General features: G+C 38.9%; 1 protein-coding gene across 1 annotated transcript; it reads right to left on the minus strand.

Moving 5' to 3' along the window:
* Positions 1-6,022: 6,022 nt before the first annotated feature.
* Positions 6,023-10,194, minus strand: gatm (glycine amidinotransferase (L-arginine:glycine amidinotransferase)). The gene is made up of 9 exons (XM_044134251.1): positions 10,049-10,194; positions 8,952-9,170; positions 8,661-8,856; positions 8,378-8,568; positions 8,077-8,214; positions 7,793-7,957; positions 7,612-7,675; positions 7,404-7,520; positions 6,023-7,332 (listed from the first exon to the last, which is right to left on the minus strand). Exons 1-9 carry the CDS (start codon positions 10,115-10,117, stop codon positions 7,220-7,222), a joined length of 1,272 nt encoding a protein of 423 aa, XP_043990186.1. The 5' UTR covers positions 10,118-10,194; the 3' UTR covers positions 6,023-7,219.
* Between the last annotated feature and the right edge of the window lie 4,933 nt (positions 10,195-15,127).

The following is a 15,127-nucleotide window of genomic DNA, read 5'->3' on the forward strand; positions in this document are numbered from 1 at the left end:
TCTGACCCCACTAGGGACAACACTGTACAGAAAATGGATGGATGGATTCTCCACTCATTCTACTTTTCAGGATCGAGACAGGTTCTGGTTCTTAATGTGTTTTAGTTCAAAATACACTTATTATTCCCAAATCAGCAGCGAAAGTCTTTAAAGATGCTCACTGAAGCTGCTCGTAGAGTATGATTGCCTGCAGTCAAATGAATCCTTTAGCAAACTCAGAGAAGAAGAAGACACCTTTGCTCAAAACCCAACATAAAAAACAGACGAAAACTTGCAAATGTTCTCAGAATTTTTTGAGATATGGGCCGGATGAAGCAAAAAAACATTTGTCTGTATTAACTGTCTTCACATTGACTTGTTTACAAAGTAGCTTAAAGACGACAAAGTCAATGTTTTGGAGTGGCCATCACAAAGCCTTGGCATCGATAGTATATTTGGGAGAAAAGCTGAAAAGAGGAGTGTGAATAAGGTGATTCAATTGGACCACATCTCCATAAAAGTGGCCATGGCAACTTCAGAAAAGTAGGCTGACAAAGAATGCCTGATTTTGTAAACATGCATGCCATTTGTTGCTATTGTTGAAGTGAAACAAAAGCGATAGACAATATAAGCATCCAACTCAACCCTGACAGAACATGCAGATCTCTGTGTAGGGTTTGGTTACAGAGGGTAAAACTATTGATGTTAAAAATACTATTCTGATAAAGAGATATAAAAGGAAGGAGATGAGATTAAAAAAAAAACATCAAAGAAATGCTGCAACATTTATTTATGCATTTCTTTAAGGCCAACATTTGGCTGAGTAAAGAACTTGTTTAAACCTGAAGCAACCAATAACAACTTCACATGAGAGACACTCCGCCACTTTGTTGAATAGCCATCTTTTGAAACCCAAAACCTTGACTTTCAATAATGCATTTTTTTCTCCCCTCTTGTAGCCTATAGCCTTCAAAGTCAAAGTGGGATTAACCATCATCACATGTTTCCTCCCCATGACATGTAAACTGACCTTTATGTGTCAAGCTGCAGGAGCTTTCAGGAGGCTGAATGCCTCCCAGAGCTGTGCAGAAGGGCCCGGTATTCCCAGTCTTCAGTGTAATTTGAATTTTGTACCAGCAGTGATGGGGCTTTTTGCTGCTTAAAGCAACACATCACATGACTCTATTAGAGTGAGGGTTTTAGAACAAACCGAGCTTTCAAGAAGCTTTAAAGCCACTAAAAATACCCAGCCTCATGTGATTTATGACATCTATAAAACAGAAAACACCCCAGCTTAAACAAACAATATAAATGTTAAATAAATGTTAAATAAAGGGTTGGCAGGCGGGATATAAAGCATGGCCACTGACAGGTCATGCTTTTTTCTTTTTTTGCCTCGTAGCTTACAGTGAAGCTGGCTGCATTATTCATGAGGGGATGACATGTTTACCGTTGTCTTTGCTTTTCTGTCACTTGTGTGTGTTTAGCTGTTATTATCGTCGTACTTTGTGCAGCTGCATTCTGCAGCAGGGTCTCTGCAGGACAGTTTTTTTTGTTTGTTTGTTTGTTTGGTTTACCGTCCGTCTGATGGCATCTTTTATCTGCACAACACTCAAAGCATCGCTCGAGTCCAAAGTCTCATGCTCTCTCATTGTCTGTCTGGTCATTTTCAGTGGTTGGGGAATTTGAATCACGTTCCTGAGGCACCAAACAGCTGCTGACCTTTTAAAGTAAACGTGTAAAACCTCTGTGTTGTGTTGTGAACAGGAAGTAGAAATAACTCCAACTAAATCACAACAAGAGTAATCATTTGAACCTTTTTAAGAAAGATGGGTCTCTAGCAACACAATGATCTCTCATATTTTTTTATTTATGGTTTCATTAAGGTATGGTATGTGTTTTTCATTGGGGCCCTTCAAATTGGCCAAATTATCTGTTTGTTTTGTTCTAACCTCCCCTTTTTTGACCTCATTTTAAATTATGGCTTTACTCAGTGTGGATTGGTGCGGTTAACGGTAGGCAGTATCTTACCTGCAGGTGACGGCTCTTGTTTCGACAAACAAGTTAAGGGTTAATCAGGGCAAGAGGAGTTTGTAAAGTATATTTTCTACAGCTGTATTGTAGAAAATATGCTGAATATCTTGTTTTGTATGATTAAAAACCCCCTGCAAAGTCTGTAAAAACGATCAACTTTTGGTGAAAGAGTTTTTCAAAATTATAAATTAAAATAGAAAATTAGAAGGTTTTCTGCATTATGAACATCCAGATCACTGTTATAAGAAGGGAAGAGGAAAAAAAAATACTTGGACTTATACAAAGGAGGATGTTTCATGTTATATTTATAGTTTTATTGGCTCTAGTAAACATTGTGGCAGGAGTCTGAACCCTTTTTATTCTGTCAGATAGACTTTTTTCCAACAAGGAGTAAAATCCAGAGGGAGAAAACAGTTTAACTTTATGTAAGTAATCTACACTATCACTCTGATGAACCAAAAGTCCTTGGCAGCTCCTCCTTTCATACCTAAAACAGGTACCATCAGCTGATTTTAACTTGGTGCCTGTAGAGCTTTCCAGAATAGTATTAGTAGAAACCTTCAGGGCATTTTCTGCCTCTCTAAGAATTTCATAATGTTTTAAAATGGGTTACTTTCATAGATTTGTTTAAAATGTCAGTGTTATAAAAATGCACAAAAAAAGTTACAAAAAAAGGGGGGGAAAATCTGTTGGTTATTTGTGAATTACATAATTTTCAAGTGGTGTTTTTCTTTTCTTTTCTTTAAAATCTATTTTCCTGGAATTAGGATCTGATTTTGATCCACCCTCCTCTTTATTTGACTCTCCCACTAGGGGGCGCTAAAGTTCTAGACCTTCCAAATCCGCATTTGTAAAACATTACGGAAAATATTTCTTCAAAATTGTATTTTTGACGACTGTAATTTCAGAAAAATTTCAGCATGCTATCACGTCATGTCTTTAGTGTTTTAACATGTTCTAGCTCATCAAACCAATCTTAATTTGAGGCAAAGATGAGCCAGATGGGTGGATGGACGAATTGTTTTTGAAAATCACCTTTTTCTTTCTTAGTATTGAATCAACGTTTCTACAATGCGGAAAAATATGGACTTTTCCCCAGATGTTCTACAGTCAATTATAATCAGTATTATTGTGCTGTACAATTGTAAGCAAAACATTCCTCCTGAAAATATTTGCATCTTTAATCAACATTCCTATACAAGGACAGAAGACATCAATATTCTGGGTTTAGTAAGACTGAAGCACTCAGGGCTGTCATTTTCCTATTAACATCAACTGATTCCTGTGCTGCTTTTTCTCAGAATTGCACATCAGTGGTGCTTTTTAAGCTAGACGGCCTTATTCATCTGACCTTTTAGGTTAATTTGAGCGACAAGGTCCCTCTGAGACATAACATCTATTTCTCTTAAAATCTGATACATTTGAACGTTTCATCATAGAAAGAAAAGCTTCAGTTGTTAAGACAAAAGAATGATATGTGGAGACATTGCAAGTTACATCCAAAACATTTTGGGCGCTGATCTCTGAAGTGCAGTTCCTAAACGACCCTCAGAAGCATCAGTAGGTAGACGCATCTAAAAGTTGATGGTTTTTCAACTTCACTCCAAACATTCAGATAGAAGTTCGAGGGGGGAAAAAAGGCAGTTGTGCTAAACTCTGAGTTCATCCTGGGAACAGTCTCTTAAGTAGCCGGTCCAGTGCCATAACTGCAAGTACATTAACTGTTCCTCTTTATGTTTATCACATAGACATCCATACAACTGTCAGGTTATTTATACAGCACCGCTTTATGACATTATGGCATTATCTGAAGCTGTAAATTAAATAAACACACCACAGTCAGGTGAAATAGTTTCATACCAAGGTTTTTTTTCTGGATGGTCTCAGGGAAGCCTTATGTTTTCCTGTGTGCCGAAAACAACAATTTATAAATTAGATGAGAAATATATTCAGGAACTGGGGAAGCAGTGCTGCTTGGGGACATTTAGAGTTCCCTCTGCAGAGTGTTGTAAGGAAATCTGCATTGTACGTTTTCTCTCTTCTCTTGTCCTGGTGGGTGCTGAATGATGATCCTGATAAAGGTGTTTTGGTTCCTCGAAGAGATTTGTTCAATATCAGCGCGTACATATATTATGACATGAAGCTGTCATAATATACAGCTTCATGAGCTGTAAGCAAAGTTACCCGTGCTTTCTTTTGGGTTCGTTTGTGACTGTTCTCCTCATAGTATCTAATTTAATATCTTACTTCCCTGCTCTGGTCCTTTGCATTAACAATTTAACTGTAGTTTGTTTCTGATGAACACTGCTGCTGCACTTCCTTCCATTTGCTGATTTTATGTTTCTTCTTCACTTTTATTTTTCCCAAAACTGCTCCACTTTGCTATGAGCTGCTTTGATTGCACACTATGCTACATGGTTTTCTAAATCTATATAGTTTAATTGCAGTAATTTGTTGCATACAAAGTTCTTTCATTTTATTTTTTGGGGTATTCTTTGTGCTTATTTATCACAATTAATTTGTATTACTTTTGCACATCATTAATACCAAGAGAAACACTTAAGGCAGGCCACGTAACAGTGGTGATTTCTGTCGGCTCTGGGTCTGATTTGGTCCACCTTGTTGATCATTTGAATGGAAAGCATCACCCGTGACATAAATAAACAACAATTTCATAATATTTAGCAAATATGAAACTTGTGGGATTATGATGGTTCCTTTTCTGGGATTCCGGATAAAAGAATAGCTAGGACAATCTCTAGATACGTATCACCAAAGCAACATATCAACAACTTGATGGTGCATAGAGCACCACTAGGTGTGACCTGGCTCATTCACTACTCGTTTATGAAGTTTCAAGGTTTCCCTTCTTCATGTTAACATTTTACTGAATTTATTGGGAAATTTTAAGCTCTTATCACAGCTATGATGAAGCTTTTCTTTCTATGATGAAACTTTCAAATGTATCAGGAGGGAATATGTTATCAAAAATGATCAACTTTCTAAATTGGTGAGCAGATTTTCCCCAGAGACTGTATTTTTTTTAAACTGATGGTTCAGTTTTTCGAAATTTTACAGTGTGAGGTTATGGTGTAAATATATTTACTATATATATTTATTAAATATTTTATTTTTCTTATTATTGAAAACCTGTTCCATTTTTAGTAACGGCACTAAATATGGAGGAAACTGAGTATTATTTTCACTTTCAAAAGAAAATAGAGGTGAAACTAGATATTAATACGCTACATAAAATGATGCATAATCGTTTCCTTTCTAACATCAAATCAGTTTTTATTATTAAATCCGCTAGGATCACTAAAACTATTGATATCTGCTAAATGCCTGAATAATTATATATTTTTACTTATAATTCTTGTGACTTTATTCAAATCTAACTTTACTGTTTCTTTAAACTATTTGGGAAAGTCCCGATAATGATGTCATTGCTTCCTAAGCTCCTGATAGGTTCAATTATATCATTTATGTTAAATGGTGGCACAGCAGTGAATGTATCTAAAGGCAACTAATTGAACCTACAACTTCCTTGTGCGACATGAAATGGAAAATGACTCAGCCATGATATCAGGGAGAGAAGAGATGATCTCTTTGTGTATTTTTTATAAGTAGGTTTAAACTGCATGGGACAGGCCAACCGTCATGTGGTTCTGAAAGATATGTTAGTGTGAAAGGTGCAATCAACTCTAAAACAAAAGCTAAAAACTTTGTGAAAATGCTGGCAGAAGCTAGTAAGGAAGTGACATTATCCACAGTGAAATGAGTCATTTTCTACCATGGCCACTCAGGGAGGAAGAAGCCATTATCCCTAAAGCTGTAAAATGAAATAAACAAGAAAAAACAAATATTCAAACACTTTGTTTCCTGTCGTCAAATTCTAAAATGTGACTCAATGCTAATTTTTGCAACCATAACTCACTCAAAGCAATAAATAATAAATAACTATCATTCACAAGTAAATTATAAAAAAAATAAATCCAGAACCAAATGATGAAACTTGAGACTTTTTAATTACATTTTACTGTCATGACATACTACAAAACATCACTTGCATCACTCTGTTGAACCAAATTTCCTCTCAAATTCATCTCCTCTAAAATATTTTAAGCAGTTTAAGACATTCAATTGTATAAGCAGTACATAAAATAAAACAATTATACCCTCATGCATTTTAGGTTTGTTAAAGCAAATAAGTAGCTCAGCGGAAAAAGACTGGCAGCATGTACTGTAACTGGCCCAAATACGCAACAGCAGAAAACAGCAGAGGAGAAAGGTATACAAAATCTGATATGAACCTCATGGATTTTTACGAAAATATATAAAAACACTTATTGCTGGGAAATCCAATAAAAAGAGTTGTAAAAATAAAAGCAGAGGTTTTCCGGTTTTGTCAATGTTTCTACAAATGTGATAAATTAATATGGTGTCTTGAACCACCTAAAAGATTTATACATGTTTCTTTATAAAAGATATTGGAAAAAGGTAGAGTTGTGATTTCTCAGGGTGCTTTTCATTATGCAGTTTCCTTGGTTTTTAAATGTTTCTTCGTCTTATTACAGATAAAAGGAAAAAGACGTGATATAGGAGACATTTGCTCCAGATACCTGCACCTACAAGTAGTTGTAGCAAGACTACAAGGAAAAGAAGGTCTGGATAAGAAAAAGCACCCTGAGTGTTCAAACAGAGGTAGCTTCTAACCTCCTGTGCCCAAGTTTAGTGACATTCGCATACCAAATTGTACCTTGTCCTCAAAGCATTGGCTTTTAGATGGGTAAGCTTCACGCCTGCCAGGCCAGAAATGCAGTTAATATTGAGATTCCTGTTTGAAATAAACCAAAGATTCTTGCTATTCAGCATGTGTGTGCTGTTTATTTCTTAACAAAGCTGTTTGCAAAGGCATTCCTAGGTCCAGCTGACCAAAATCATTCATAAATGTTCAATTAAGACACAATCCGGAGAGGAGATTTTGGTCAAACCAACCCCCCCCCCTGAAAAACCCACCCTACTGTCATTTGTTTCACATGGGTCTAAACAAATTTCCCAAGTTAGGATTTCAGATTTGCACACAGCAGATTTGATCAGATGTAAGCTCAATCTTTTTTTAGTGATGTTTAAGTATCTAAGAAGATTCTGGATTGAGGCTTTAGTTTTTAAAGCTCAATAAAAACTGCCTTTTTTTCTGGCGAGGCTAGTGGAAGTAGGACTCCAGGTTACCACGGCGGCGGACATCGGTTGTCCAGCAGTGGAAGCCACCGCCAAGTGAGTTGGCATGGCGAATGTTCACCTTTATGGTCTTGATACCTGCTCGAAGCAAAAACAATGTATTTATGTTTTTTATATTTATATTTTTTAATTGAAAGTGATGCACTCACCGAGGTTTTCAAACATTTTATGAATTGTGCCTTCATTGGCGTCAACCATGACACGCTTCTCATCCAGCATCAGCACATTCATGGACAGCCATTTGGAGGACATCCACAGTGGATGATCTGCAGAAAAGTTTGGGTTTTTTCAGTAAAAAAACAAAAGAAAATGAAAAACTTTTTTTTATTCAAACCAAGTTTTAGCTGACGTGCACACCATCAGGAATCAAAGGTGTCGGTGGTTTCACAACAGTCCAGCCGGCTTTCTTGAACATGTCAATCTGAGTTGCAGATTAAAAAAAGAAAAAGCAAATAGCAATGGTCAACATCGAGAACTGTCATTAACAGTTTATTTTCACATCCACAAGAGGGCAGCAGAGTACTCTCTCTGAAAATACCTGGCGACATGGGCGATCAGGGTTTGACAACACCAATCCGGGGCCGATGATGTTAAAAGTGGCATCAATGTGCATGGGGTTGGGATCCTTGAATGAGATGATGTGCACCTTGTAATCTGGGGCCAGATGGCGCCTCATCCACTCGATTCCCATGTAATTTGTAACCTGCATCGGGGCGTATGCAGAGAAAAAGCCTTATGACCTGCCCCAACCATGCATTCAGTTCTGATTCCCTGTGGATTGAATCAGTGCTGCTTGGCATGACAGCAATGCTTAGTTTGTACCTGACTCCTCTGGACGAAAAGGTCCCTTCCAGCTCGAATGAAGTCAGCAGCATCGAAGCAGGGCTCATGCTCCGTGGTCACAAACTTACCCTGGGCAGCCAGCTTGTGTCTGTCCTCCACAGTGCGGATGGGGTAGTCCTGGTTGACAGGAGAAAATAATGATTTACTCCAGAGCAATTAAACTGTGTGGCATGGTCTCTCTTCACGTACGACGAAAATAAACGGCACGGGGCAAAGAGTTCAGAGGCGATATGGAGAACTAGATTCAACAGTGTTTGCTGCTGCAGTTTGAGTACCTCACCTGATCATACAGGTCATCGGCCATGGTTGGCTTAGGAGCTGCGGTCCATTTTGCACCTTTTCTAAAGTACTCCTTGATCAGAGGCCTATAGGCACGGTACTCAAAGAACCGAGCCCTCCAGGCCATGGGAGCTTCTATAATTTCATTTCCGACAACCAGGAGGATGTCTCTTGGCATGGCAGCATACATTCCTGCAACATGTTCAATAATGCACACTCTTTATCAGATAATAACAGTCAGATTGTGACGGCAGCGCCAGTCAACATTACACAACGCTTTTCACCTGTGGACGTGAAGTCTGGAGTTTTGTATTCGACAGACCAGTCGACGGGTTCTGGCCTCTTGACAACGACACCCTCGTGACGCAGGATATTGCACATTTCTTCAATCTCAGCAACGGCTTTTCTCAAGTGGTCCGCAGGAAAAGACTGGCCCCCATGCTTCTGGTAGAAGGGCCAGTACTTCTCGTATGTATTGGCCTGATCAGACCGTCACGACAGGGTGACGCACAGTTAACATCACTGTCACACTTTTACAATTTGCACTTTGCGGACGGATCAGAGGAGACGCTTACTTTCACTTCCACAGTAAATGGAGGCACGTGGGCGTTTTCGGCTCGCCCCACGATCACCTCCTCAAGAGGGTCCCATTCATTGTAGCTGCAGACGGGGCACTCCTGGTGAATGGGCTCAGTAACAGGTTCCTCTTCAGCTGCTTGGTGTTGAGCAGCAGCTGCTGCACTTGAAGTGCTGTGGAAGGTCCTCTGCACCCAACCTGCAACTGACCGGCCAAGCTGAGCGAGAAGAAAATGGATAAGCTTTGGGCTCAGGCTTCGGATTAAATAATTTCTGAGAAAATATTTGCACAAAATTGTCTCTTTTTTTTTTGTGGAAAATGCATCAACTATTTGATTTTAAAATGCAGCTGTTGGTCAGGAAGCTCTTTCAAAATGAGCATGTTTGTCAATGATCTTGGTTTTATTTTGGTGCAAGAAAAATGAAAACATTTGGAAGAAAATTTTAAAACAACGTGGCTTAAAGCAAAAAAAAGAAAAGAAAAAAAAAAAGAAAAGAGGATCAAAGAAATACAGCAAATATCAAACTGCTCCAAGACTCCAAAAAAACCAAAACTGACCTCGGTTGGATAGATTGCTTGGGTGCCAAAGTACACGTGTTATTAAGAAGCCTTATCTCTTAGAGATAGAGGTTACAGTATTGGCCCCGCTCCAGACCAGCTCTGGACTCACAGAGTTTGAGAGCCATCTGCTGTGAAACAGCTGTTCGCTGTCGCTCAGGGACTAAACAAAATAAAGGGAAGAAAACACCCTGCACCGCTAAGAAAATGCAATCTTTTTTGTTTTACTTTCTTTGAAGTGATCAGTTCATTTCTTGATTTTAGTTTTGCATTTCCAGACATCTAAATGGTTGAGCAGACAACCAGCACATCCATAAATCAATTAACCTGCGTTTAACCCAATCAGCTCAGATGTAATGAAGAAAAAGTCGAACAAAATGTCTTTATTCACCTTTAAAGACTTGTGTTTTCATTGAAACAAAAGATCAGTGAGACGAAATAAAAGCATGATTTCTCTTTCCTTGCTGAAAAAAATAAAAACAACGACAACAACAAAAAAAAAACCCAACAACAACATAAAACCACCAGAATACAAACCATGGCTCCGATCAGATGGGCAGCCTCGGCCCCCCTGCTACCTCCTCTCAGACATCTGACTCGCAGCATTGTCCACAGAAATAATGAGCGAAACCAAAGGGCAGCACTGGATCCAACTTTCTCTCTCTCTGTTTGCTATTGAAAGGAGACACTTTAGCTCCAGCAACTTTATAGGAGCAGAGACTACGTGTCTCTGAGGTCATTGGTCGCTTTTCATGTTGTGAGGCAACGTGACTTGAGAAAAAGCATTTCTGAAACACAATCCCTTACGCCAGCAAATTCTTATCAACTGGGCTTTTGGCGTCCAAAGCTTCAAAGAAATCTGAAAATGGATGTAGAACCGGTTCGGTTCGGCTGGATGTTTCTGGATGAGCCCGTGGAGCGCCCAACGATGTTTTGCAAGCAACAAAGTTTTTATAAGTTTAACAGCAATCTTTGATTTGAACTTTAAAGGGTTGCCCTCATGACTTCATATATAAGACTATGAATAATGTGAAAAAACACAAATCCCAAATTAATTAACTTGATGAATGATAAAAATCAATAAAACATAATTCATATTTTGCACATTATATTTAATCTAACACACAGCAGCTGGTTTAAGATGATCTCTATGTGCTCCGTTAGGACTGATGACGTCCTGTACTGTATTCTGTGTTGTATGTTTTGCATGAACGTGGCTTTGTGACATTCTTTAATCAGGCTCTTAGGAACAGTGTGGAAGTCATGAAAGGTTTGAGCAGAGCTGATACAATTAGAGAGATAGAGAGCTCTGCACAGGCTCCCACAGCACATGCTTCACTGGACTGTGCTCACATGAGTTTCACAACCAACCCCTCCCGCCAGCAGAACTCAGTGACTTCTGATATGCTCTTGCCCTCAAAAGAAATCTTTGACTGATTCCTGTGCTTCCAGGGATACATCATGAAGAAGATAGATTTTCATCTTCTAGTGAACTTTTAGGATTTGTAACATTTCTATTATGCTAACAAGTAAATGCAGGAAAGGTAGAAAATATGCGTTTTTGTCAATTGCATTGTTGTTTGCTGCAACAATTTTTAACAGCAGCCAATCAATAATGTTGGAAAGCCTCATTATTTTTTCCCTTCCCTGGTGCCACAACTGTAAGGAAAATGCCAAACAGTATTTTCTGCTACTGACTACTTTGTTGCTTTTATTGTGTCAAATGATTGATAAATGACTGATATTTGAAAAAAAAAAAACAAATATCGGTCAAATATAGCATCCTTAAAGCAGATGTGAACAGATTGCTTTATGGCAGGGTTCCTGCTTAAAAGCTCAGCTAAACATAGCCTGGTAAAAACCAGTATCTAGTCAGCTCTAGACTGTTGAGAAATGATTTCACTAAATTACTAATGAGTGGTTGTGATAGCAATTTGACGCCAAGAAGCTTCCCAGAAACTGTGTGTGCTGTAAACGACTATGTCCCACTGTGAAAAGAGACGTGCTGAGCTGAATGAGGCGGCCTTTAATGTTAATTTAATAGTCGGAAGAGTGACCAACACAGACTGAACGGCTCTGTTCACCTCCTCCCACCACTGCCAAACTACAGGCAGACCACAATTCTGAAACAGAGCATAAAATTGATGTCACCATTCATAACTTCTCCTTCTGTTTCCTGATTGGCCCAGTTGAATTTCTACCTGAGAAATCAAGGTCAACGAGAGAAATCCCAGACAGAGCACTGAAGTAAGGAGAGAATCGAGTGGAATTGCATAACAGAAATTCCCAGGCAAAACAAGCGACATATAAAGCAGATAAGCATGTAGCTTATGTAAACAGTGTAGTGACTTATGCAGGTGTTATACTTTGCAGGTTGATGGGTACATCAGCATCTGCCAGGGTGTACATGATTTATCGCCACCACAGGGCAATGCCACATCCACAGAACGAGGCTGAAACTTCAGTCCAACTTAGACTGGATAATTAATAATATGTACCTTTGAGCTATTTCAGAAAACCGTTAAATTATTGATTGGTCTAATATTTCACACATGAACCTTCATTGACAAAAGTCAGGATTCATTTTGGAACATTTTAATCAATTTAGGACAGACTTGGAAAAAACAAAGTCTTATAGTAATACGTAGAAATGAGCCCAACATGTTATGACAACTTGTTCAACCTTTTTGCATATGAAGACTTATGCAACAAACTAATACTTAAATGGTTTGGTCTTGGGGTTATAGAGACACTTGTAATACATTTAATCAACATGACACAAGAAGCTGATAATATAAGAAACGAAAAATTGTACATGGATGTAATGAAGCACACAGACTGAAGATCGAACAAATAGTTTTGAGAATTTTTATTCTGATCAGAGAAATGTACCACAGCACCTGGGAAAATCTCTAAATCCTTTGGTTTCTTTATGTGCTAATTTATTCTACTACATTCATCCTGTTTTTTTTTTTTTTTTGTAAGTCTGTTTTCATTATGAAAACTATTCCTGTTAGTCTGCTTGCATTTGAGTCCCACCAAACAATTAGAACAAGCCATATGTCGACGTATTCTAGAAAAAAACATGCAGGCTGTTTAAAACTGTCTGATTGTTTTATTTTTACCTGACTCAGTGGTGAAACAGAAAACACAATGAAGGAGGCCCTCAACTGGAGAGCAGCTGAAATCGCATTTAAATGTGGAATATTAAAACCTACCATACACTGCATCCAGCACCATGGTCACTCCTTAAAACCAAAAGTTGGAATGACTAAAGTATATCTTGATGTACTCATAGTCTAAGGCGGCGGTTTTCAAAGTGTGAGGCGCGCCTCCCCGGGGGGGCGCCAGAGCACTTTAGGGGAGGCGCGGTGCGAGGGAAAAAAATAAACCGGAAAAGCTATCTGCTTGCTGTCTACTGATGTGAGAGAAACGTCTTTTACGCACACGATCAACTCTGTGGATTTAGGAAAAAGTTGGGTGCGCGTGTGGAGCGGGGATCAGTGGAAATGTTTCCCCCCCTTAGAGGATGTTTTGGCCAGTGATGTCAGTAACGTTACTGACGTCGGACCACTTTTTTCAGTAATGAGTAATCTAACGCGTTGCTATTTCAAATCCAGTAGTCAGACTACAGTTACTTATCAAAATCATTTTTGCGTTATTGTGCGTTACTGTCTTCTTTTGTTATTTAATCGTATTTCCTCTACGCGTCTTGTCGAGTGACCGACGTCTCTATGCGACAGAAATGTAAACAATGGAGGGAGATGCGCGTTTTGTTGGTGGAAAAACTGGAACTATTTTGAGTTTCTGTCGACAAGTCCGATTATTATAAGCGGCTTTGGGCTTCATTTTTTTAAAGTCGCTTGCAGATTTAATGAGCGGCGGGTTGCGCCTTTTTGGGCTCGTTTTTGAACGTGAAGTTGCTCATTTGGGCTTGGAAATAAGCAGAGACTCACAATAAATTCCAGAATTTGTCCGTCATTAAGGTAGTTTTACTCCGTCTCTCCCTGTTCATCATTTCCCGGATGATCCGTCCCGCTGTGTCTTTGTAAATGTCAACTTAATTTATTACCTCTCAATGACATCGAGCTTCGCGTTGCGCTCCAGAAAACTGCAAACATCGAGACCAATATGAAAAGCGCAATAAACGTGAAAACAGCCACGAATAAACGTGTCCGTAGTTGGCAATAGTTATAATGGCAAGTTAGCACCGTTATAATTATTAATATTACGGTAAGTGTCGCAGCCATCGGAGCTGTGGAGCTGCAGGAGGAGCTCTGTGCGCTGCGACATCAAACTCAAGGGCGTAACGCAGAATCTGGAGGCTGGGGGGAGAGGGGCTTTAAAATCCTTCTTAGAGTTTTCCAGACAACAGTGGACCACACAAATTACTCATGTTTTTTATTTTTTGTACAATCTCCTTTTCAGTTCAACCTTATCAGTGGAGACACATTGTTGATGTTACCATTATAAAATAACTTACAATTAAGTATTGGCAAAGCTCAATGTGATTTTCACAGGAGGCAGAGCGTTGTTGTTAGCAGCTGCTGAAAGTAACTAAAAAGTTACTTTCCTGCAGTTAGTTACTACTTGACTTGGAAAGTAACTTAGTTACTTTCCAAGTCAAGTAGTCAGTAATATAACTAAGTTACTTTTTCAAGGAGTAATCAGTAGTCCGATTAAAGTTACTTTTTCAAAGTAACTATGACATCACTGGTTTTGGCCAGAGCAGGGCTGAAGGTGGAGTTTTTAGAACTCCACCCCCCTCCTCCCCCCGGGGGGGGGAGGGGGGGGGGAGGCGCAGCAGGCCTTAAGCTCCTTGAAGGGGGGCTCACCCTTTCATACTTTGAAAACCCCTGGTCTAAGGGATTAAAACGACAGATTACAATGCTGGGAATAAGTATGTAAACGCTGCTGTTTTAATTTCTTTTGATACATCTGCATTTTTCAAATGATCAAACCTCATGTTTCAATCTTTGGGCTAAAACAAGGATGTTTTCCAAGGATCCCTTCAAGGTGAATCTATGTTTCAAATTAAGAATCCCTGAAATGCAATTACATTATAAAGTAAAGGCTGCCCTGTTTCGTTATTATTTTTTTGGTCCCATCCCACCAGCAGCCTGTAAAAAAATAACAACAATGTTCGACAGAGGCTGTGGTGTGAAAGGGAAGGGGGCCCTAACACCTGAAACCCATACCGCTCTCAAACCAAGTGCTTTCCCATGAAAAAAATAAATAAATCAAAAAACACACACCCTAACTCATTCATTGCAAATTTCATTCACCAACAACACTCCCCCACTCCTCCATGTGATCTTTTCTAAACATTTTCATCTTAAGTTCTTTAAATTGTGTCCTCTCCATATGACTGTGTGCATTCAAAACATAAAGTGTGAAACACTTTTTTTTTTTTTTACATGGACACTCTCTCATTCTCTTTTAATAATTCTGATCACCGAAATATTGTTTTTTCAAAATAAAAAAATAAAAAAGATATGTTGATGTTAGGATCCCTAGTCAACTCAGCTGATCCCAAACAAGCAAGCTGCAGACTGATGCATCAGCTTAAGTAGATTGACCTGTTTTCTTCTGAGTGCCCTTAAATGCCTCACGCTG

This window comes from Gambusia affinis, linkage group LG02 (genome assembly GCF_019740435.1).
Source record: "Gambusia affinis linkage group LG02, SWU_Gaff_1.0, whole genome shotgun sequence".
Taxonomy (NCBI): domain Eukaryota; kingdom Metazoa; phylum Chordata; class Actinopteri; order Cyprinodontiformes; family Poeciliidae; genus Gambusia; species Gambusia affinis.

Excerpts from the sequence above, each read along its gene's own strand:
- gatm (XM_044134251.1), bottom strand. The coding sequence starts at position 10,117 with ATGCTGCGAGTCAGATGTCTGAGAGGAGGTAGCAGGGGGGCCGAGGCT. Across the intron at positions 9,171-10,048 it reads CCCATCTGATCGGAGCCATG|CTTGGCCGGTCAGTTGCAGG; the intron begins GTTTGTATTCTG and ends CTTCTCGCTCAG. Across the intron at positions 7,676-7,792 it reads CTGATCGCCCATGTCGCCAG|ATTGACATGTTCAAGAAAGC; the intron begins GTATTTTCAGAG and ends TCTGCAACTCAG.